Source organism: Camarhynchus parvulus, chromosome 7 (genome assembly GCF_901933205.1).
Source record: "Camarhynchus parvulus chromosome 7, STF_HiC, whole genome shotgun sequence".
NCBI lineage: Eukaryota > Metazoa > Chordata > Aves > Passeriformes > Thraupidae > Camarhynchus > Camarhynchus parvulus.
Genome location: NC_044577.1, coordinates 32852635 through 32878002, shown reverse-complemented (window position 1 = coordinate 32878002; position 25368 = coordinate 32852635). Strand labels below are relative to the sequence as shown.

The window sequence follows — 25368 nt, the reverse complement described above, 5'->3', positions numbered from 1 at the left end:
TCTTTAAAACACGTATTTTAAATAATAGCAGAAATTTCTAATTTTGATCTGAATTCTTTTATTTAAAGCTGAAAACAGCTGTTCTCCAGACCACTTCCAGTGTAAAACAACCAAACACTGCATTTCCAAGCTGTGGGTGTGTGATGAAGACCCAGATTGTGCAGATGGGTCAGATGAGGCAAACTGTGGTGAGTATGCCAGTGGTTCTGCATCTGTTGCTGTGGCTTGAGATAGTTTTAGCAAAAGGAAATAATCATCCCACTTTTTATATCCTCTTTCAGTGTTTGATAGTACATATCTGAAACCTCTCTGGCTTGTCCAGTTTTTACTGAATGGCAATCTTTGTGTGAGTAGTTCATAAAATTCCTATTGTACCACTTCTTTATTGGCAGGAGCTGCAAATGAGGCTCCCATTTAGAGTCATAGAAGTGGTACAGAATGTGGCTGGATAGGATAAGGTGATATTCTTTATTTTTCTCACAGTTTTATCCAGTTTCTATCAGTTCAGTCTGCACTTAATTGCTGCTGAAGTTCATAAATAGCAAAAATACAATAATTGGCAAACCCTGGTGGTTAAGGCTGATGGCATGGAAAGGTTCAGAGCAGTTTCTAACTTGTTATGGCTCTGTGAGCTCCAGGGAGTTATGAGTCAGCTCTTATTGTTGTAATTAGAGAAAATAATAGATATAAATATTCTGCCTGGGAAATGGATTACAGACAATCAGAGTGAGTGGATCAGTACTGCTGGAAAATCCCTGAAGATGGGTGTCAGTGCAAGGCACACACCAACCATGTGCAAAAACACTTGTGAAACTTCCAAGACTGGTCTATAAAGGAAAATACAGAAAAATGGTCTGAGGTGGAGGAGAACAAGACAAATATGGCACATTTAAAGCTCTCCCCATTATTCATCCATGCATCAGTGAATGGTTTGGTGAAACACCTGCGTCTGGACAAGTTTATCTCTGGGACAACAGAGTAACAAAACTAGAGGCTACAGTCAAGGACAAAGCACTGAGCTGCTTTTCCATGGATGTGTTTCAAATAATTGACACATGAGCATGTATAAAAAATGCTGAAGGTGGCAAATATGCCTGGGAAAATGAACTTTCGTAACACTGAAAATCCAAGACCATAATTTGAATTGCCAGGACGGGGAAAATAATTACTCTTGTCAACTGGTGAGAAATTTACATTGCAAGGAATCATTTGTCTTGAAGGAACAGTGAATGCAAAGGAGATGAAGCTTCACTTCCACTTCTGGGCTGTTATTGAAGCAGCCCTGCACTGCTCACTTTCTGATCTATGGCACAGCTGCTTTCTCCTCCACCATTCCACATCATCTGGATCTCCAGCATGCTGTGGCTTTCCAATTGGGACAGCATTCCAAGCTTCCAAACTGTGGATTCACATTTTGGCCAACCTGTGCACACCCATGTGGCACAAATGGTCGTAAATTTCATCTAGTGTTTTCATTGTAAAATATTTAATCCTCAATTCACTTTTTTTTTAAAGAGAAAAAGAAATAATACTGACAGTAAAAAGGAAAAATTGTGTTTAGAATTAAGTACTTTGCTCTGAACCATCATTTTATAGTAGATAGAATAAAAATTATTCAAATTACTATAGAGAAACAACCTGTGCAATCCCAAGCTCAAAAGGTTCTTGAAATCACAACATATCCAGCTGGAGGTGTTGGTTCATATCTGAGACTCATCTTGACTTTTGTCCTGTCTCTGGCAGGAATATGTGAGCAAAGCAGGCCCATCCTGAAACCTCCCTGGAATACCCTTCCATCCTCTAACAACTGGAGAATCAGAGACATTGTCAGTCAAATATGTCTCTGTTTACAATAATTCATCATAGATTTCACTTTTTTTCCCTTTGTAAAGTTTTCACAACATGCTTCAGTGAGGTGTCCCTCAGCTTAACCACACAGTTCCCTGAAAAAACACCCACATTTTTATTTTTAATCTCCTGGCTGCATACACTGCTCTTGTTTTTTGTGTTGGAGGAGACAAAAATTTATCCATAGTCACAATTTCTATGCCAAACATAGTTGAGTACACATGGAACAGCTAAGCCTTGACAAGAACAGGATGTGTTTAATCACATTTTGAAGTTTTCCATATTTTTGTAGCATTTGAAATATGGTTAAATGACCTTACAATGGCAGTAGTTTCAACACAATTTGGTCTTCTGCATTTTATTTTTCAAGTTAAAGATTGTTATTTTTAAGTACAAAGTTTGATAGAATTAAATTCTATGAAGTATATGAATGAGTATAAGAAGGATCTACATATGTTGATGTAACACTAATTTGTTATTCTTAGGAGTTCATTTCTAAAATGTCTGCAATGCAAAACTTGTGTACAAGAATCTCTTTTTGTTTGAGTGCTGCCTGGCCATATGTATTTTGCTTAGTCAACTTCTGCTGCTGTGCGTTATTGGAGATTTTACACTGAGCACGTTTCTAGAAGCAATGGAAATGTATTTATTCTTCTGTGGTTGCTTTCCAACTCAGACAGTTGAGGCAGAATCCAGAATCAGGAAATGTGGGTTTCTCTAGGAGTGTCTGGTGTTTCTCAGAGAACAAGAGATAGAGTTCATTTGTGCTAACAGTCCAGGCAATTATTGAAAGCCATTAGATTATGCTAGTCCTTGCTCACAACTTTGATACTTTACATCAAAATGGACCAGTTTGAGTTAGAATCTGAAGAAAGCTGCGTGTGGTCTTGAAAAGTGATTTTATAATATTCTTTAAAGGCTACGTGTGTTTCAGGTCTTTATTTTCCTGATGTGTCAACATTGGCATGTCTGCTTTTTTCCTTCTCACTTTTTAAAATATTGATTTTTTTTAGCTGTGAAAGTAAAAAGTAGGCTTTTTTTCCTGATGACAAAGAATATTTTCTTTGAGGCACTTGAAGGATGTTCATTATATAATCTTAAACTTCCTTCAGTAGGCTTCTAATTTCCTGTCTCCAGCATGGGTGACAGCCTGCCAAGCTCTAGGACAGCCAGCTGATCCTGGATCAAAAGCAAATTCCTTTTAGTTTTGGATTTTATCCCACTTAGACACACACACACACACACAAATGAACACATGTGAAAATATATGGATTTAAAATCCCCAAAGAAGAGCAATGTGTACGATTAGTGGTTTTCTTCACAGGGATTGATATTTGAATGAAAATGCAGATGGGGTTTTTTTTGCCTTGTTTTGTTTTTGTTTCCCCATTTAAGCCTTCATCCTGTTTTTCTCATGCTCATTTAGAAGTATTTCTAGAATAAAATCCTAGTTCAATATGCACGAAAAAGTGAAACCAACCCAGCAGCAGCTCCCTCAGGTCACAGAGATTTCTAAGGAAGGGCTGTGCCTGTTACAGCAGGTCAGCGAATCTCTTAATAACAATTTGAAGAGAGCAGTATGAAAATGGAGTTATCAGTGCTTGCTCCTTTGCCTTTGCACCATCTCTTTCTGAACATTCACACTTTAAGGGGGTCTCACTTTAAGAAAAATGAGAAGGCAATTTAGTGCTGAAGGCAGAGATGACAAAACGTGTGCGGGCCCCCATGTGCTTTTCATGGTTGCACAATTCCCAGTGAAGAAGGTCTTGCACTGTTTCCTTTGAGGTGAATTAATCCATTGTTCTCAAAGCTCAAGTAATTGTTACACAACTTTCCCAAAATTTTCTCTTTGTTATATTCTATCTCAGTTTCTATTTCCCTCAGTTCTCAATAAAGTGAAGAAAGAAATACAAGACAAGCAAATCTGGTTTGTAAGACATTGTCAGCTACCAGAGATCATTCAACCCAGAGGAAAAATGAACTTTTCAGATTTGTGAAGAAAGGAGAGCCTTACAAACATGCAAAATATTTTGTATTTTAAAAAATTATATTCCTTTATATTTGGTAGGAGTAAAGTATGAAGAGAAAGATTAACATTCAAGTGGCAATCAGAGCTTAAGGCTGGATAAATTAAAAAATCTAGATTTTCTTCACATGTATAGAAAACTAAATGCTACCAAATGGATTTAGCATGCTTGAGAACTAAATAATTCTTTATGAAGTGTAAGAAAAGATATATTTCATATTCAGGTAACTGAAATGAATGGGTGTCATCTCTGGCTTCTGTGTATTACTGATTAGATTTTGGTATTTGTACTGAGTGTGAAAGGATAAATAGAATATTTATATGTTGCTGTGATGTTATCTGTCATTAGTGCTACAACTCATTTTGTGGGCAAATACTCTAGTGGGAGATTGCAGACTTTACTGGAAGTGTTTTAGTAAACATAGGATGGATTTCAGGTTTGAAACTTTTTCCTTTGCAGAGCTACAGAATGAAAATACAAGAATGTCATGAGTTTGGCAGGAATATTTTTATGTTTTCTAATGTTAAATATTTTTAATTGCTTGGCAGTGCAAGTGTTTTAAATATCATGATCAAAGTACCATAGATTGTAATATTGAAAAATATCATGGAAAAAACCATACTTTGGATGAAAAGTTATTGTAATTGTGACATTGGCAGAGAGCAAGGAACAAACACAAAAGGCAGAATTGCAGTGACCAGATTTTTGAGCTGCAACGCCAATCTTGGTACTCAAATGTGGTTTTATCAGTCTGGTTCCAGAGCCACACCTAAAACAACAGAGAAAATGCAACATTTGGCCCCTAGCATCAAATCAGCACCTCTGCTTTGTGGTTCAGCAGCAGAGGAATCAGGTGATTGGAGCTGCTGTTTGTTGGTCATCAGCAGCCCTGGGCTTGCCCTGAGAGCAGAGTGAAGCTGCTCTGACACGTTTTGACTTTGCCTAACGGAAATTTAAACATTTTCTAGTGCAAAATCACTGTGACATGTAATTTTAAATATGTCATTGGGGCTTTTACAAAGCAAACCTTTTTTTTTTTCCCTCCCCCAATGAAAATGTCACTGATAACTTTTTAATTTACTTCATTTCATCTCAGTCCTTAGAAGCTGAACAAATTATTCAAGAGTGTCTCACACAAAACACAGAGGCAGCTCCTTCCTGCTGGAGGAGTTCAGCTGTTCATGTATCTCTAAGAGGCTTCCAATGCTCCTCTGTAAATAGAAAAGCTCACTGAAAATACAGAACCTGAGGAAATTTCCCTCAGTTCAGCACTATAGGCTTTGTAATGTTTTACCTCATAGGAGTGACATCCAATCCAGTCCATCGGTAGGTAAAAATTTAAAAGTGCAAAATTTTCTGTTCTAAATTATTATATGCAAAAATAACTTTTGAGAAATACCTATTTTGTACATTTTTCAAATCAATATTCCAGTGGTAAACCATGTGATCTGATCTCTTTTAGAACAATCTTACAGATAAATTTAAGGAAAAGGTAATTCAGTCCTTGAGATTCATTGTACTAATACTCTCTCTTGTGACCCCTTCTGAATTTCATTTTTTTAATTTTATGTGACTGTTTATACACTGCATATTTTAATTTAATAAAATTTAAGATTAAGGTGTGAATGCATAAATAGAAGTTTAAAGAATGTTATGAGAAAAAAATTATTCCTGAGAGTAAAACTTCAAGTATTGAAGGTTGCTTATCCTTATATGTATCCAGTAACTTTATAATGCATTTAGTGGGAGTCTTTCTCATTTTGACTCTTTGTTTGCAATGCTGTAAATATTATTCACCCTAATTACAGATAAAAAAACTTGTGGACCTCATGAGTTCCAGTGCAAAAACAACAACTGCATTCCAGATCACTGGAGATGTGACAGCCAGAATGATTGTGGAGATAATTCTGATGAAGAAAACTGTAGTAAGTAACTTTTACCTTGGTCCACGTTAGAGCAGAGTCTGGTTGGCAACATGCAAGAGGAAACTTTTGAATTTTGATAAAACAAAGGTGTGTGTTTTCATTCAGCACCCTCTGATCTGCTGAAAATCAGCTGGCCACAATTGAAAATGTCCCTTGCTGTAATTCTCCAATTCTGTTCACTCTTATAAAGAGCTGTATCAGCTATGAAAAGATGCCTCACCTCCAACTGCCTAATATTCTGGTGAATTGAAAATAAATATTACAATTATTTTACCTTTATCGGTTAGTTACATATCAGATTTCTTATCTTTAAAGAAGAATCATAAACACTGTTAAGAAGTGAAGTGATAAGCATTTTTAACAAGGAATTTTGATCAAACACTTCCTGCTTGTTATATTCATTGTATTGAGATGATTTGCCTTGTTTCATATTGAGAGGTCAATTTCTCTACTATTTAATTGCATTGAGAAGTAGATGTGGTTATTCAAAGTAGCTCAGTTACCCAGTTCTCCCCTACCCATGAGGAACCTGAAGGCCTAATAAATCTCTGTAATACCACTTTCAGGGAGTTAATTTTCATCTGGGTCTCAGGAAGAAATGAAAAATTTGTAATGATTTTATCTAATAATTTTTGTCTTTATAAAATATTTCAAGAGGGACATTCCCTAACTAGTACTGAAGTGCTTTCTCTTGACAATTGCTGTGGGGTTTTTTTCCTTTTTACTCAGAAATGCACAAATTTAATATCTTTTTCTTGCACATAATCTTGAGTACACATTCCTGATTGTATACCATGAGTGTATATTTAGTATCTCAAAGGTGATGAGCTAGAAAGATTAATAAATTAGGCATTCTAATGCTGAGTGGATGCTGCTGCCCCTTTCTCCAGTCCAAGATGTGATGTCCATAGGCACAGAGTGTCTCATTCAGCTTGGGAGGTTAAAGTGGATTTGTCTGCCTGGTAATTACTCCCTGCACTTGAAAATGAGTGTGAGTTTTATTACTGCAAGCAGCAATGCTGTGGTACATAAAAAAGGGGAAATGTTGTGTATCTCAGTAATCACTCAGAGCCTTTTGTTGTTGTACCCCAGGTGGGTTGGCGCACAAAAGCTTTCTTAGCTTTGTGGGAGATTTTACTTAGGAATTGATTATTAGTGTCAGTTTTCTGTTCTACAAGTAGCAAAAAATTATTTTATGTTTTTATTCTCATGTAGAAATCAAATAGAGAGTGATAGTTTTGCTGTGGTGGTGTTAATCTACAGGACTGGGCAATTTGTTGAAAATTTGAAAAAAAAAAGAAAAAAACAAAAACTTCCACAAAATGTTGTTGCTGTTGGCAAAATAAGTACTGAATATCATATCTGGAATTAGCCATGTGTATGATCCAGCAGTAATGATTCTCTTCCTTAAAGATCAGATCATCATACTACAAAGTTATATTTAAAAGTTCAAATAAGGAGAGAGAAATAATCTGAAGTCTCTAAGAAAAAAAATACTATGTTAGCCAGATTTCTGTCCACATAATAGCTAAGTTATAGATTCAGTTCTTGGTTGTTCTCTAGACTTGAAGATACAGCAATTTATAATTAATTGTAATGCACAGAATTAGTGAAAAGGTGTAAGTTTCTTTTTAAAGGTAAAATAGGTGTTAGGGTTGTTTTTTTTTTTTTTAATTTGCTTTTGCTTGTTACATGCATACTTCAATTCTAGCTATAGATTCTCCTGTTTAAATTAAACACAGTAGGCTGGCACAGTTTTAAAATCCAAAATCTTGGAAGCACAGGGACAGTACATAATACTGTTCAGCTATTTGAAATAGTTGTATAAAATTTTATAGACCATCGAGCCACTTACAGAATAATGTCTAATGAAACAAATATATATGAAATTAGAACTTCAAAAGCATTTGACAAAATAAGTTGCATTGCACAGTGAAATAAATTGTTCATGGCATCCATGAATATAATATACAAAAGGCTGTCAGGGAACTATATCAGAAAATGAGTTGTTTCTCAAGAACGAGGAATGAATTCACTGAATTATAGAAATTCATCTCAAGCATTTACACTTTTCTCTATAGTTTCTTCACATGCAAGAAATTCACTCTTCTGGTCGTAACATAATGAAGTCTTAATGGGGCACAATGATAGAGCACTAATAATTTTTCACACCCATTCAGTTTTTAACATGTAATGAGCAGGTAGTGTTTGACCCAAATTCCTTGTTAACAAATGCTTATCACTTTACCTCTGAACCGTGTTTATGATTCTTTTTCAGAGGTAAGAAATCTGATCCGTAACTAACTGATAAAGGTAAACTAATTGGAATATTTACTTTTAATTCAGATTATCGAGCAGTTGGAGATCAGGCATTTTTTCATAGCTGATTTTTCACAGCTCCTTATAAGAGCTTTTGTCATTATTTGTCTTACAGTCTATTGTTTTTTAACTAGATTTGGACACTGTGAAATAAGAGTTTTTAGCTTGGATATTGGTACATCATGGGTTCACAATAAGATGTAGGATACATTGTTAACTCTTCTGAGGTAATATCTGTCTGGAGGCAGAATTTGCTTTCAGAGTTTATTTGGATTTTTAAAAACAAATTACTGCAAAAATAGAGTTTTCTCTTTCAGGAAAGTCCAAAAGAGGAAAACTCCATTGGAATTAATCTTATTCTATCTATCTAACCTAAAAAGAAAGCACCATGTATTTTTTTTTAAATTTAAGTTGATTAAAGAAAATGTAAGGTACTGTAACCATTGAAGCAAAGCAAACACAATAATGTTGTAGCAGGACATGAATTCAGTCAGTGTGAAAATATTTGTGCTGCTACAAGTTCTTCCTAATGCTCTTTTGTTGCTTCTACAAGTTGCCAAGAAAACAAATTGGTTAATTTTGTCCTGGGATAGGTTTATATCCCAAATGCTTTTCTTGGGAAGGAGTTCCAGTGTTTTGGTAAAGCAAAAGCTAAAGAATGCTGTCCTTCACGGGTTTATAGAAGATCATTAAAGGTTGTTCCTTTAATACTGTTTTGTATTAATAATTATTCCTTTCTAACAATCTGAGCACTGATGGAAAAATACTTTTCTGTGTTCATATGTAAATCACAGAGCTGGATCCCAGCAGCAGAAGAAATATTTTTTGCAAACAGAGAATTGAGTACTTAGCTCTTTGTGTACATTTTTTTTCCAGTATCAAATCTCTCCTTATAAATAATTTATTAGCAGTATAGCAAAAGTATTTGCTTGTATTTTTCCAATCAATATAGAAACATGGTAAATGGTTTTTTTGCTTGTGAATTACTTTTCCCACTAATTATTTTCTTTCTATATTTTATCATATCATGAAATTCTCCTTCTTGGCTTGTTGAAAACAAAAAGAATCAAATGTCAGGGATTTGCTAGAGTTTACACTTTAAAAAGAATTTTGAGGTAGTTTGCATATAATCTGAGTCCACATAAACGCCAACCTTTGATTTGCTGAAATATTTCTGGAGAACTGATGCAATTGCTGTAGATGTGCTTTTAAAATGACTTTCCTACAACTTCAAAATTAAAATTTGTTCCTATCCAAAAAATGAAATTTCTCTTAAAAAATTTCAAACAGAGTCATTTTGTGTATTTTTATGAAGTAAAGAGTGGAAAAAAGGCAGTGGAAATGTTGATTAAAGCTATTCCTTTCCTGGAACAGTTTTTGATTTTTATAAATCCTGGGAAAGCCAACCAACCAACCAACCAACCAACCAAACAAAATACATGAAGTCAAGTTTGTTACATCCATGTAACTTGTGTGTGTAGTGTATTCTTATGCTGGTATTTACCAAATTTTTCTCTGTTTGGGCCTCTGCTTTTGTCTTCGGTTTACTTCGGCACATTTTACAAAAGCATTCATGCTTGCAGCTTCCATAACTCACTAAAGGACCCTTCAGCATTTCTCAATTTATTGCTATCCATTGTTGCTGTCTTCTCTGTCTCTTTTTTTCCCCCCTTTCTTCCTTTGGTCCAGTCACTGTCATTTGCTGTTCCCCATCTCTCTGCTGAAAAGGTTTTACTAAATAATCCTTATTATTGATTTTACATCATTTACATAACGCATTGTTTCCTGTGGTGGAAATAATCCCACAAATAATCCTTTTTTGCCTTTTAAGTCCTTTTTTCTTCCCCATACCCTCTGACTGGCAGATCTAAATTGCATATAGAGATTTGTTTAACGTCTCCTAAATCCGTAATACCTCTCTATCTTTTCTTATTCTAATGCTCCAGCATCCAAAAAATGTCTTTTGGAGTGGTCCTCATTCTCAGGAGGAAAGCATATGATGTTCTCCTGTGGGACTCTTCCCCAGAGGTCCCGTTGCCAATGTTTCTGTGTCAGCAGTAGGGAAAATTTTCATTTTATTTGAAAAACCAAATTTTGTGTTCCCTTTGCCATTTCCCTGTATGCTGAGCACAGGGGAAGCCGATTCTTGGCACACACACTAAAAACTGTGTGATAAATGATGTGCTACTGTGTGATGGAAAGTCAGAAACCTGCTTAGTTCTAATTACATTGGATATTGACATGCAAAATGTATTTCTGGTCTCTGGTGCACATCTCACAAACCCTGTAATCGCATACATGGGTTGAAATTCATAATATATATATATATACTTAACGTCTTGCTGTTTTGCAAAAAAATTTGGTAGAACCCAAATGTATGAACGTAATGAAAGTATTTTATCTTACTATATGTAAATGAAATTTAGTTAAAATATGTTGTGGAATAAAACCCCATAGAAAATGACTCCTTATAATTTGCAAGGTAATTGTTTTGAGTTTTTCATATTTATTCTTTGGGGGTATATTTATATTTATTTATATCTATTGGCTGGGGGGATTGATATTTATTTATATTGATTGATTTAAACAAATGCTAATAAGTCTACTGCTTTTTCTTTTCTTTCTTCAGAGCCTCAAACATGCACTTTGAAAGATTTTCCTTGTGCAAATGGAGACTGTGTTTCAGCAAGATTCTGGTGTGATGGGGACTATGACTGTGCAGATGGCTCAGATGAGGTAGGCATCTTCCAGAAAAAGTGTTTCTTTGGAGAATTAGTGGTTTTTAATTGTTGGAGAATGGATTCCTGCATATAAATTTTCTAAAAGGCAGCAGTGGGAACTCTACACATTAATCCCTGCATGCAAATATCATTACTAAATTAAAACCAAACCTCTTGATGTAATTATTCTAAAAAGAAAACATACAAATAAATCAAGTAAAGTTGAAGAGTATTCTACATTTTCTTGTCCCAGCAGTGATCTAAACCTCTTCCCATCATATTAATACTTTGTGTCCTGACTGGGAAACCATTCTTTTTACACACAGCACTGGTTTGGTTTGAGAGATTTTTTTGAGAGAACAATGAAGACTGCTTGTTATGTGTCAGAAGTTCACTGGATAATACTTCACTGGTTTTCTGTTCTTTTTTTTTCCCTTTTTTCCCTTCTCGTTGCCTATCAATGCTGTGACCTCAGGTCACAGCTATTTAGAGCATGTGAGCCACCATTTTGAATCATATCCACTAATATATTTCATTTCACAAGACTTTAATTACTACATATTTCATAACATGGAGGATTATGGGCTGTAACTTCTGTCACCAGCTGCATATTTACCAATGTTTAATATAAACTCTTGATCTTGTTTATTGGTTGTTTCTTTGGTACCAGAGGTATTGTGAAACAGGCTGTTCTAGGGATCAGTTCCAGTGCTCCAATGGCCAGTGCATCTCAGCAAAATGGAAATGTGATGGGCACGAGGACTGCAAACTTGGGGATGATGAGAAAAATTGTGAGCCAGGTATTGTTTTAAATAATTCTGAGCTATAAAATGAAGCCAGAAATGAATCAGAGTGAAGGAAGAATATAAATAATCAAATCAAGATTTCTTGGGCACTAGTAGCAGCGAGAAAGTGCAAAAAAAAAAAAACCTGAAATACTTCACCTTTTGAGTTTGCATCATTGTGTCTTCCTACTGGTGTTTTGAAAGTCCTGCTTATGTACAGCCCTGCAGTGTGAAGATTGTTGGGGCATAGGTATTTAATTATTTTGAATTGTAATTTGATAATAAATACTCAACATATAAAATTCTGCTCTGAAAACATCAGGAAATCTTTTTGTGTCCTGAAATGTTTTGCTTTGTGGTCTAATTCAAAGTTTATTAGTCCTTATGCAGAGATTGTTGTCTACTAAATTATTGTTATTTTTATTTTATTTTATTTTTGCTTTCTTGGAAAATACAGTTGTTTATTTTTGCAGAAACTTTCCTAATTTTTTTGTAAGCTAGATGTAACTGATAAAAGCCTATGACAAAACTCTCCTGATTTACAGTGCAACAAAAAATATCCACCTTTATATTAAAATATCCTATTTAATATTTATGTGTTTTAATTGTAATAATGTATACTTTCCAATGAGATGGTTTTCTAAAAATTTAGCTTATTCAATTATAAATGAGCTACATTTAGCTAAACTCTAGGCCCATTTTAAAGAATGCAATTTTTAAAATGTACTAATTCTATGAATATATGCATTTGTGTATTTGCCTATTTTTCCTTATGCTTGGCAAAGCATAAGGAGAAAATAAAATTAAATTTCTAAGTGAAAAAAACACAAATACCTTTTCACTATTACTATGCAATTTATTTAAGATGCCACAATTCAGATTTGTCAAATATTTTATTGTAGTTTACAAAAGTGCTTAGACACGAGTTAGCTCACTATTAACCAGAAGGAAACTTTAAATTAAAAATCAATTTATTCATAAATTATCTTTTTCTTAATGCTAAAATATGTGTTTGTAACCAGCATCTCCAACCTGCTCTTCAAGTGAGTACGTGTGTGCAAGTGGAGGCTGCATTTCAGCATCCCTGAAATGCAACGGGGACTTGGACTGTGCTGATGGATCTGATGAGGTACCTGACACATTTCTGGTGATTTGTTTCTTTTTCCTGATACTTTTTTTTTGTAAATTTTTTTAGGTCTCAAAATAATTGAAAGGGCAAATAGGGTTTTCTTGCATCCTTTGAGTGCTGTCAGATAACTTAACCCCCATGGCTGTACATTTCTCTGCTCTGTGGACAGGTTTTGGAATGCAGAAATTTGTTTTCTCAAAGTCAAGCCCCAAGCGTGGTTCTGGGGCGGTTCCCATCAGGGACTGCTCCCTCCTGGCAGCGTGGACAAGTTGTTGTTGCTCCCACTCATTAACCCAGAGCTGATGTCTGTGTTCCCACAGATGGATTGTGTGTCAGAGTGCAAGGAAGATCAGTTTCGGTGCAGGAACAAGGCCTACTGCGTCCCGGTGCGATGGCTTTGCGATGGGATCCATGATTGTGTGGATGGCAGCGATGAGGAAAACTGTGACCAAGGCAAGAGACACTTTTCTAAACAAGTTTATTGGGCTTTATGAACACACACATTGCAAGTTAGTGGTACCCTGGCCAAAATGAGTGGAGAAAGGAAAGTTCTGTGACCTCTCCTGACTAAGACAGTACAGCAGCTTAACAGGTGATCTGCAGGAATAAGCAAAACTTAGGTTGTTTATGACTTGTTCCTCCTTTCTGTTTCCCTCCCCAGTGATGGAAAGGTCATGTCGTTACTGGAAGCATATTCTTTTTCATCAAGGAAGTCAGCAGTAAATCCGGTTAATTCAAGCTTTTATAGGCCCCAATAAACTACAAAGCCATGCACAATAAATCACACAGCTGTGCAATATAATGAACATTTGCTAAATAAGTCATCTTAAGAGCCCAGGTTTCTGTTTATTTCAGCAAATCACAGAACACTTTGGATTGGAAGAGACCTTAAAATTCATCCAGTTCCAGCCCTCTGCCGTGGGCAGGGACACCTTCCACTATCCCAGGTCGCTCCGTGCCCCATCCAGCCTGGCCTTGGACACTTCCAGGGATGGGCATCTCTGGCTAACCTGTGCCAGTGCTTCACCTTCTTTTTTGTGTTTGTTCAGGAGCAACTTGTTCATCTACAGAGTTCTGGCACACTTTGACTTTGTTGGGATGCATCACTCCTGGGCTTGGATGAGGGGATGCTTGGATACCAGCCAGGCTCTCCTGAGCCCCTCTTCCCTCCAGGGCTTTCCCAAACACATCCTGGAGAAGCCCAAGTGTGCTGTCCTGGAGCCCAGTGCAGGGAGCTTGCTCTGCACCCTCCTTGCAGCCCTAAGGGATTTGAACTCCCCCATTCCATGGTCACTGCAGCCCAGGCTGACCTTGAGCTCCACATTCCTCACCAGCCCCTCTTCTAAGTCAAATTAAAGAAGTTTTTTTTAAAGAACAGTTTTAGTTGGCATTTTGTCATCTTGGGTATTTTCCTGGATTTTTCTTCTTTCTTTTTCTTTAAAGCGAGTAGTTCTGTGGGTTAGCCTTCTACAGTCACATGTTCTGTGCATAAATTCAAAACATAATGGAGTACAGTTATATGGGATAATAATCAGATACAAAGCAATCATAGTAAATTATCCTTTCCTTGTTTTAAGTCTGTTACACAATACTTAAGATTAAAGGGGGGGAAAAAGGATATCATGTGGGGATGATTAAGTTTGAAAGAAAGACCAGAAAATTCAGAGAATGTGAAGAATATTCTAGAGATGGTACAAGAAGACAAATAAATAAGTCAAAGTCAAATAAATAAATAAATAACAACCATCTAGTCCATTTTAAAATTGCTTTTTAAATATCTGGACTGTATCTCTTTAAAACCCAATGAAGTGGAAGTAAATAGTAGCACACTTATTTTATCTGATGCCCACATTATTCTTTGGGTAGCATAATGGAGCTTCTGTGAACTGCAAATTGCTTACAATACAATAAGAAGCCTATTCCTAGCTGGTTATTGCTATCATACTTTGTATTTATGTCACAATTATGATTCTGTTGCAGAAATCTATTTTATAAAGGAATTATGACAGGCAGAGCGATCACATGAAAGAAATGCCAGTTTATCTCACTGATAACTAATTTTTTTTTCATCTTTGGAAATACAGCAAACACAAATGGAGTTTTATTCTACAACATCTTAAAATAATATCCATAATATTTATCTGTGGCCCACTGTGCATGTTTACAAAAATAACTCTCTTCAATCTTATTAAACAACTAGAATGATGGTTATCTTGTGATTGCACACACTATTATTTGGATTCATGCCTTTCATCATGAAGAGTACTTGAATTTTATATATTTTCCTTGGATAATTATACAGGATATTTCTGTTAATGTTGATAAGTTATATTTGCCATGGGAGTGAATTATACCTGGTAGCACAGTGTGAGAGTTTGAACATCCTTTTATGCAATGGGCATTTCATGGAAATTAGCTTTTTGGGGGAAAAAAGTTCAGCCATTCTGAACCTTTACAGCAAAAGAAAGCCTTCTGTTGATTTTAATGAGGTTTGAACAGGGCAGTGAATGAATGAGTAAAAAGCCACTGAAGCCCGGTCTAGCTCTTAGAGTGGGTGTAATGCATTGAGGTAAGCCACAGTGAGAGTTTTGACATTATCATATAAAATTTCATTGTTTCCTGCTCTGCAGTTACACAGCTTTATTTATTTTATACTTCACTCCTCTCAGGCAACTGAAAATCCAGTTACCAAAAAAATGTGTTTTATAGGAAATTAATTGCAAGAACTTTCCATAACTTTCTTGATTGGTAGTGATAAAATGCAGTCATAATTGAGAAAGAAATTCTTTCTTGTCACAACACACATTAAAACCGAATCCACCTTAAACTAATTTTTAAAGCCTGGGAGCACTCTGCCCTAAACCATTTTCCCTTACCCTGTGTTCCTTTTTGTTAGATAATTCAGAACATGTGGAAGATTTTATTCTTGCTGCTTTCTGTGTTCAATAAACATCCTGCTGAGTCATTTCAGAAGTTACAGAAAGGAAGATCCTGTCAGAGGTCACTTTGTTTTATCTGTTCTGAGCTCACATGGCTGGACCTTTCCTAGATACAGCATTTAGAGGTGGTGGGGGTTTTACAAACCTGGCCAAGCCTGTTGCTCCTCAGGAGGAGAAGAAGGTGCTGCCTCATGGCAGGTGGGCTGCAATCACTTTGTCTCTGATGTGTGACTCAGAGAGTGGAGCAGGAATAGTTGGAGGATCAGACAGTGGTGTGAAACAAACCTGGGCTGAAGTGGCTTTTCACGTATTTGGCCCTATTTCTGTATATCTCGTTCTCTGCTGGCCCAAATTCCTGATGTACCACCCAGGCCTTTGCTGAGAGGCTGCATCACCAAGGAGAGTTGCAGACAGGGAGTTTAAACATCTCCTGGCTAAATGGAAATGGAACATGCCAAGCTGGCCACTGGTTTGGTAATTCCCAGCCAGCAGCCAGGATCACGAACTGTTTGGTCAAGGAAGAGATCTTTAAATGAGTATTCCTCTGCCTCTCCAGCCTGTTCCCTTGGGATCTGTAAATTTAGTTATGCCACCTGTGTTACTCTCTGCAAATAGCGTGTGATAAGTGGTTCTAGTGGTTTTATCAAAAACTGACTTTCTTTCATCTTTTTGTTTTCCTGCCTTTTTTTTTTTCTGTCATCTTTTCATCTTCCCAGGGGGAAATATATGTAGAGCTGATGAATTTTTGTGCAACAATTCCCTCTGCAAACTGCATTTTTGGGTTTGTGATGGTGAGGATGACTGTGGAGATAACTCTGATGAAGTTGCTGAAATGTGTGGTATGGCATTATATTTTTCATTTTTTGTATAATAAAGCAAGAGTGACATTTAAGACACAGAAATATATAAAGGCACATGTGTCTTAAATTTTATTTTGCTTTTAGAAGATAAGCTTGAAATGTGGGGATATAGTTTTCTTTTGTTATTGCTTGTCATGTAATTTCAGATATTTGATATTTGCTATTTTTGAGAAATGAAACTTTTCTTTAGGACACCCACAGTGGGAGGAAAAAATTGCTTGTATGATGTAATATTGACCATCATTACACTTCATCCTTCTTTTGCTATTTTTCTGCCATATTTACTAGTTCTCAAAAAAATCTATAAATCACCCTCGTGACACAAAATCTCTAAACGAAGAACTTAGAGTGCCTACACATATCTGGCTTTGATGTGTCATTAAAAAAGGATTAATAGCTGGGTAACAGCTGCTTCTTTTCTTTGCGGTGCAGTGAAGTTTCCCTGCCCTCCAACGAGGCCCTACAGATGTAGGAACAACAGGGTTTGTCTGCGGCCTGAGCAGATTTGCAACGAGGTCGATGACTGTGGAGATAACTCGGATGAAGATCACTGTGGTGGGTGATATCACCTTGCAAGGCATTCAGATCAGAGAAAACACCTTGAAGGCAAACTTTGTAACACAGATCTGCTTGTGAGAAATAGCTACTCACTTTTCATACCCTTCATAGGAAGGGTTATTAAACCTTATCAAAAATACAACAGAAGACTGAACAAAGGAAAAAGGTTACGGTGCTGGGAGCAAAAGGTTTTCCCCGCCATGTGCTCAGCCCCCTCACAATGGAGGTTTTTTCCCTTTTAACCCTTTAACCCCTCCCAAAGTTCTGTCCATCAACCCTTTCTTTGCTGTCCAGTGGTGGAGATCTCTTCCTCAAATCCTGATTGGAGGTCAGATGTTCCATAGTGACAAGCCAACCCTCCCAGATGTCCCAACTCCCATTGTCCCTTGATAACCATGCAAGGGGGTACAACGTAACTATAAATCTATAAACTTTTCTTAGCCTATATACATGATATTTGTCTATTAATTGTGAGAATCAATCATCACATTACTCATCTACCACATGCTTGTCCTTCAGTAAGGCTTAACTGCAGGTTAGCAGATCAGAATTTGAAACCAAAAGAAATTAAGCTTGAAATAAATTCCAGTTGCTTAATGCTTGGGGTCTTCCCATTTGTCTGTGTCTGAAATAACCTGAGAATCCTAAATACTGATTTATTCTTTCTCTTATTAATCTGTAATTATGTAGATAAAATCACATATAAAGCCAGACCGTGTAAAAAAGATGAGTTTGCTTGCAATGACAAGAAGTGCATTCCCATGGAGCTGCAGTGTGACTGGTTTGATGACTGTGGAGATGGCTCAGATGAGCAAGACTGCAAAATAAGTGAGTTGGGCTGGCAGGATCTGTTCTCTTGATTGTAGCAGAAAGAAAAAATCAACCAAGACACTCATCTGTGCAAGACATATTGAGCAATACAGAACTCAGTTTAACGTAGCTCTTTCTTTTAGTTAAAAACTGATGGAATTCTGTACCACAAGAGCAAGGCAAATTTGATAGCAATTCATGTTGTAGAGGATTTTTGGTGTAGTTACGAGTTCTTTACCAAATTTAGGTACAAGTTGATTGTATTGTTTCATATTTGCAACAAGAAAAATTTTAGGATTAAATTCTTGATGGGAAATGTATCTGTTAAATATTGTCATTGCATAAAATATAGTACATTAAATTATGCAGATGTAGATAAACACTGTAATGTCATTTATTTGTTAAAAATTCACCTGATGCTCTTTAAACAAAAAGATGAATTTGTTATTTGCTGTTGTCACTTTAGATATCATTTTTAACACTTTAAACAAATCTATCAGGGATTTTTTAGACATTTTGTTTATGTTTAGGCGTTGCTGAATATACATGTGAAGATAATGTGAATCCTTGTGGAGATGATGCATTCTGTAATCAAACAAAATCATCCCTTTTGTGTCAGTGTAAACCTGGATTTCAGAGAAACAGGAGGAATAGACAATGTGAAGGTACAGATATTTTCATCTTCTCTTGTTGAAAAGTTTTAAAAGTCAGTTCTGTAGTTAATTTTCCGTGCTGGAGAAGGAGATACATATCATGTTTGCTTGGTTTTTTCCACAGAGTAAAAGCTGTTTGACAGCTAGGGCATTAAGAAATAAAAAAAAAAAAACCAAAGAACAAAGCAAACGAAAAAACCCCAAAACAATCAACAACAAACAAAAGCGAACACCAGAAAGTATTTAAAAAATGTAGATTCATATAGTTTATCTGGAGACATTATCAAAGATTTAACATTAGTTGTTTAAGAACAACTAACTGAACATAAGTTGTTAGAATGTCAAAAGGTTCAAGTCAGGCTATTAAATAATTTAAGGAATAAATGGATTTTTAAGGTCTAGTAGATTATTTAACATTGGTTGAAGTTGCCATATGAGGATATTTTGAGATGCATAAAGTAATGAAGATTCATAATACAAAACTGAAATCAAAGTGAACATACAAATGTGTGGTGCCATACTAATCAACAAGAAAATGTTTATGAGTTCCCTTTGTTCATCTGCTTTGTTCCATGATTGTAAGAACTTTTTAAATAATAGTCTATTAAACTACAGGTATATAAATTACAATTTTTTCTTCATAGATGTCGATGAGTGCATGGTATTTGGTACCTGCTCCCAACGCTGCCATAATTTAAAGGGCTCTTACAGATGTGAGTGTGAGAAAAATTATAAGGAGAGGAACAACAGTTGCATAGCAAAAGGTAAGAAATATCAAAATAGACAGTGCTGTCATTTGTTATATAGATTGTCCATACTTTTGAAGCAAATTTGCCATGGGAAGATCATATTAATGAGTTATTAGTATTTCACACATAACATGGACTCTCTCAGGGTTTGGCATCATTGCCTGTTACTAAAGAAATCAGATTATGCCATGGGAACAAATAGGGTTACTAATGAAAGATAATGGTTTGTTATTATAGGAACACAGACATAATTCTGAGCTTATAATTTAAAAATCTGGGAATCATTATCCTAAATCTGAATTTTCCACAAGCTTCATTTCCATTATAACACAGTTCATGCTTCCTTCTTTCCTCACTGATATTTGCTTTAACCAACCTCCTCTTTGTTCTTGCATTTATCAGGAGGAAGGGAACAAATGATGTTTGATATTTCATACTCATAAGGAGGAAGTGTGACATTTTAAATTGATTCTCTATGGATAAATGAGACATGAAGGGAGAAATAAAAATTATCCAAATACATTGTAAATTATCAAGCAGATTTTAACTTTCTCAAAACTCAATGTATTGATATTAGAGAACATTTTCTTATGAATAATATACTTTACAACATCTGGATCAAGATGGTATGTGGCTATCTGAAATGAGATGTAAGACACAGGTTCTGTTGCAGTCAAAGCTTTACAGCTAAAATCATTCCACTTCTAATTTCCAATAGAGCAATTTAAAAACATGTTCATTGACAGCTCTGTGTTCCTTCAATATATACATTTAGGACCCTCTAAAGACAGCATGCATATAAAAATACGGGATTCATATAGACTGAATGCATAATATCCTGTATTTTTGTATACTGCTTAAAAATATTCAAATCCTTATATTAAATACACCTTAAAATATAGTCCTGGGTATCTCCCTGTGTGCTTGGAGTGCACTGAATTTGATATGTTGATATCAGAATATCAAGAGTTGCATTTATTGCCCGGAGTGTAGGTGTTTCTGCAGTCTTCAACAACCAGAAAGTAATTTTAACCTCAGAAATTCTATCAGCTGAACACCAAAAAGCTACTTGAGTTAAACACACTGATTTTTTGCATTAGTTGACATTTACCTTATTTTTGTTTCATTATAATAATCCCTAGGCTCTGAAGATCAAGTTCTCTATGTTGCTAATGACACTGACATCCTGGGTTTTGCATATCCATTCAACTACAGTGATGCTCATCAGCAAATATCACATATTGAACACAATTCAAGGATAACTGGAATGGATGCATATTTTCAAGGGGATATGATTGTTTGGAGCACTCAGTTTAATCCAGGAGGGATTTTCTACAGAAAACTTCACGACAGAGAGAGAAGGCAGAGTAACAGTGGCTTGATAGTAAGTGATCAAAATCAAAGATTAAAGCACACAAATTTCATTCAATTTATTTTTCTATTTTGACTCTTCTGTAATAGCATGGGCTGATTCAGTAAATTAAAATGTCCATCTGAGAATGATTTTATTTCAGTGATATATATGGCTCCTAAAGCTTTCCTGTTCAAGACTGACAGATTTGGTAGAGTCACCAAGACAACACAATTGTAGGATTTAAAAAACTTTCCTGCAGAGAAGTAAACACTATATTAGAACACTGGGAAGACTGTATACCAGCAAGATTTTTTATTGTAACAGAGAAAAGGGAAGAATGTAATATATAGAAGAAAAAAGCCATGAATTTCAAATCTTGGGAAGACAGAAAAGGGGATTAAACACAAGCTTAATTTTCACAGTGATCATATAAACAATAATATTGGCAAAGTTATGACATGTATTGAAACGTTAGAACAATTTATTTCCATTTTTGTTGAACTGCATATTATCTTATTTTGAATAAGCATAAGTGTAGGTTTGGACTTTGAAATAGAAATGTGAATTTTTATACGCTTTGGTAATTTTAAGTGGCCTTTACTTGAAAATAAAATAAATGCAGGTTGTTACTCATTTTGCCTAAAATATTTCTACAAAATTCTCTAGGAAGTGATATTGCTGAACTGAGAATAACAATGTGGTCTTTACATTGGTGTTTCTATAATGCTGTCAATTTAGATTTTGGGATTTTCAGTCTTCATTGAATTTGACAGCAGAGTAGAGTTTTTAATTTTTTCGTGGCCAGTTAGCAAAAACACTTGTCTGGCTTTTTCACATTTCCTTAAACTTAGGAGAGGTAACAGTGATGACCTCCCATCACTGGAAGGTCGTCTGGCTTTTATACGCCCAGAATAACCAGGAGTACAGCAACAGTAGCCCAGTCTTTCATCTATAATTCATACACCCCTGAAACCACTTCTGAGCACGTTCCACCCAAGGATATTTCCTCTCCAAATGAGTGACGTTCCTGACCTTTAACACCCGCAGGGCAAAAAGCCTCCTGCTGTAGGCACCAATGGACCCTGAAGAGTACCTGGAATCTGTTGTTGCATCTTGATAAGAGTGGTTTAAAAGCAACACCTCCACCCGCCCAGCAGAAGTGTCTAGGTTTTGTTCACTGAACGTTTATGGAAAGTAGATTAGAAGTACAAAATAATGCCTAGGATCTCTAACAGGTCGGCTCTGTCATTTGAGTTTTGCAGAAGGATGCCTGTATTGAAGATGTGGAGTAATTCTACTGTGGAGTTTTTCTCATTTAACAATGTGCTGTACATTTCTGTTTAAAAAAATCCTGATAAACAGATCTCTGTATTGAGTTATTCATAAGAAAATAATGAAAGTGTAAAACCTTGTGAGGTTAGTGTTGAGAAGGGGATGGTGTTATTTATTTATTTTCTTGCTGGGGGGTATTCTGCAGGTGCATTCTGCAGCAAGAGCAGTTTGCTGACCTGCAGCCTCTCTAATAAATCTAACACTTTCTTAGAGGTCCATAAAATGGAGCATAAGTTTCCTTCAGAAATCTTCATAATCTAAATCTTCAAATCTGTCAGTCCAGGGACTGAAATTTTCACAGCTCTTTTGTCGCTTTCTCCCTGTTTAAACTGAAAAAGATAAAATATTCTTCGAATTAGTATTTTTCTAACGTACTGAAATAGTATTCAGTTTTTGTATCCTTTTTCACTGTTACCTGAGAATATCTCTTAGTCACTTCCTTTTCTATTCAAAGATATTGAAAAAAAAATGTTTTTCTTTATACCCCATGTTCCCCTGTCTCTTCAGTGAAGGTAGGTCCTTGTGACAATGCTTGATCCAAGCTAGACAAAGCATTTTTACAAATCTGAATGTGGAAAATGCAAATACAGACTCTATTTGAATATATCTTGGACACTTCTCATTTATATTTGTGAAGTATTTGCTTCTCATTGTGCTTAACTATTCAGTTATTTTCCCAGCGTTATCTCATTAATATTCAAATATTGTTGCCTTATTTGCAGCTGATCAATAGGTTAATTGGTTTTATAGTGTTGCTTTAATATTGTCACCGAAATTTGGTTTTAAAAGGCTTGAGAATTCCATAATTTAAACCCAAGTTTTTTTTTAATGGGGAAGTTTTCAAAGGTTACATTATAACTTTTATATCTAGACTTTGATATGTAAATCAGGACAGTAAACTTGAACAAAGTCACCTGCATTTTCAGGTAATTACATTAATGCAAAAATCCATCTCAACCGAAATTGCTCCACAGAATTAGCATATCAAGAGCCTTCCTCAGAGAATAGCTTTAAGTAGCTCTCCTGATTTCCTGTGAAAAGGGGTTTAAGACTGGTACAAATTCTAGCATTAAAGGAAATAGTAAATATCAACTCTTCAGAGTTTATTGACAGATGCAGAAGAGGATTTCATCCCAACTGAGTTCAGGCAGTCAGAGTGAATTAGTGATAACTGGAGCAGCTGTTTGCTGCCTAATCCTTGGGGAGAGCTGCACAAGTTATCTGAGGTGAACAATGAACACAGAGCCGCCCCACACTTCAGCTCAAGTGCTTCATTTTATGGAAGAGGACAAAACGATGAGCATTAAAATGATGATACCAGCCAACAGGAAGAAAAGCACAGGTTCTGTGGTGTATCCAGTCAGTTTACCGGCAGCCTGCTCCAGCCCCAGAGTTCTGAGAGCTTCACAAGAGCCCTTAACCACCCTTGAGATGAGTTCTCTCTGTTTCCCAACACTTGCCCCAGGGCCCAGTGCACCCCTGTGAATGCAAACTGCTTCCAGCCCATTTTCTCTAAAAAATAGGAATTTATGGTTCTATCTTAGAGCTACAGCTCTGTCTGGATGAAGTTTATATACTTAGAACACTCTTTCTGGAATCAGCTGGTTGGGGTTTATAAATGGTCCTACTTTATGTAATACAAGGAGTAGATTGGTGAATTACTGCACCCACTGGGATGCTCATCTATCCACAAAAATGTTGTGTTTCAGTGGGCAAAATTCTAAACATTTTGTTGTTTTTAATTTCTTTTTACTGTTCTAGTTAATATAACATTAGATAATGTTAATGAAGAGGCAAAATAAAACATTACTTTGTTCCACAGCAATCCCATACCCAAAATATCTGCAAAATAAATAAGATAAAATACTACTTATGATACAAATTAGATTTGCCATTTATTCTTCCTGTTAAACATTGCAAAGGGATGTGTTCCTAGTGCACATGCAACCTATTTTCTTCAGTCAAACTCAACTTTAGAGGCTGAAAATCTGTAATCTACCCTTAAATGAAAAAGGTTTCCAGATCCAAATTGTTACTTGGATCTGCAGCTTCTTTTTTTAGTTGGTTGGGGTTTTTTTTGTTGTTGTTGTTTTTTTTTTAATTAACTCTTTACTTTGAAAACAGAATTTACAAAAGACAGCAGATCTGATCAAAAATCATTGACTTGACATGGTCTGTAGTTGTGCAGAAACTTCCAAACTGTGAAAGGCAATTAGCTTTCAAACCCCAATTTTTCTAATAAGTTGTAGTACATTATAATTACCATCAAAGTGGGCTAAAATCACTGTAGAAAACATTAATGTGATTTTCTTCCTGTATTTTCATCCTTATTTTGTATGCAGAATTATTCTTCGGAATTAACATAATCCAAATAAGCTATTAGGTAAGAGCTCATTTCCAGTCAGCAATTTGACTAGACAGTGTGAGAAGAGCTCAGAAATATGATGTAGCTGTAACTTAATGAACACAACTGGAAATTACACAGCCACAGCATCAGCTTGTGTTTTTCTCCTCTTTTTTTAAAATCTCTTACACCAGATGGCTCCTTGACATTTCTTCTGTTCATCTCTTTCTTTATTTGATCTTTAATATTCCCCCCAGCACTGCTGGAACTGAAACCAGACTTTTCCTGTCTGGTTGAGAAGTCAGGGTCAGTATTCCTCAACAACCCCACCCTCATTCCCTAATTTTTGTAGGATGTCTCTTTTAGGATGTCTCATCTTCTTCTAGAACCACCTTTTTTGGAAACCATCTCTCATTCTGCTTGGCAACTCCCATCTTGGTCTTTCCAGGCTCTCAAAAAAAGAGTCTTATTGTAAACTGTGGGTTTGTACAGTCAAAAAAAAAAAAAAAAAAAAAGGTGAGAGGTTTTTCTGGCCATGACAGCTGCTTTCCTCTTAAAATATTTGGTTTCAGCATTGTAAGCCATTAATCCTTGCAGTATCCAAAGAGATCTCCAGGTATGAGAGGTTTGTTGACTCAGGTGCCTGAATGTTGCCCAGAATTAAAAGGAGTTTGGACTACAAATGCAGTTTGTCTTATCAGAAAATACCCCTTTTTTTGGTATCTGGTCCTCTTTGAGAATGTTGCTTGGATAGTAACAAAGAAAAAAGTTTGTTATATGCAAATGCTGCACTTGAAAAATTCTGTTATTTGTGGAAGCATATGCCACCACTGTCATCATCTCATAGCAAAGAATTATGGTGCAATATTTAGTTTAACTTTAAAAATCAATAGTGACCCTGTTTTTAAAAAAATACTGGTTTGTAAATGCAGTGATTAATTTTGCTGCTTTACTATTCCTCCAAATAGAAAATCAAGGTTCTACATATCTATAATGCGTACCTTCTATGAGATTTT

At 35.8% G+C, this 25368-nt stretch overlaps 1 protein-coding gene across 5 annotated transcripts in view; it reads left to right on the top strand.

Moving 5' to 3' along the window:
- LRP1B (LDL receptor related protein 1B) overlaps positions 1–25368 on the top strand; it is a 634192-nt gene that overhangs the window by 560122 nt on the left and 48702 nt on the right. For all 5 annotated transcript variants that reach the window (XM_030951951.1, XM_030951950.1, XM_030951947.1 and 2 more), the window contains exons 66-77: positions 69–188; positions 5684–5800; positions 10749–10855; positions 11510–11639; positions 12647–12753; positions 13074–13206; positions 16409–16531; positions 16985–17107; positions 17801–17938; positions 18451–18585; positions 19218–19337; positions 20465–20706. In XM_030951951.1, coding sequence (XP_030807811.1) covers positions 69–188; positions 5684–5800; positions 10749–10855; positions 11510–11639; positions 12647–12753; positions 13074–13206; positions 16409–16531; positions 16985–17107; positions 17801–17938; positions 18451–18585; positions 19218–19337; positions 20465–20706 — 1595 coding nt within the window. The remainder of the gene's footprint in view (positions 1–68; positions 189–5683; positions 5801–10748; positions 10856–11509; positions 11640–12646; positions 12754–13073; positions 13207–16408; positions 16532–16984; positions 17108–17800; positions 17939–18450; positions 18586–19217; positions 19338–20464; positions 20707–25368) is intronic.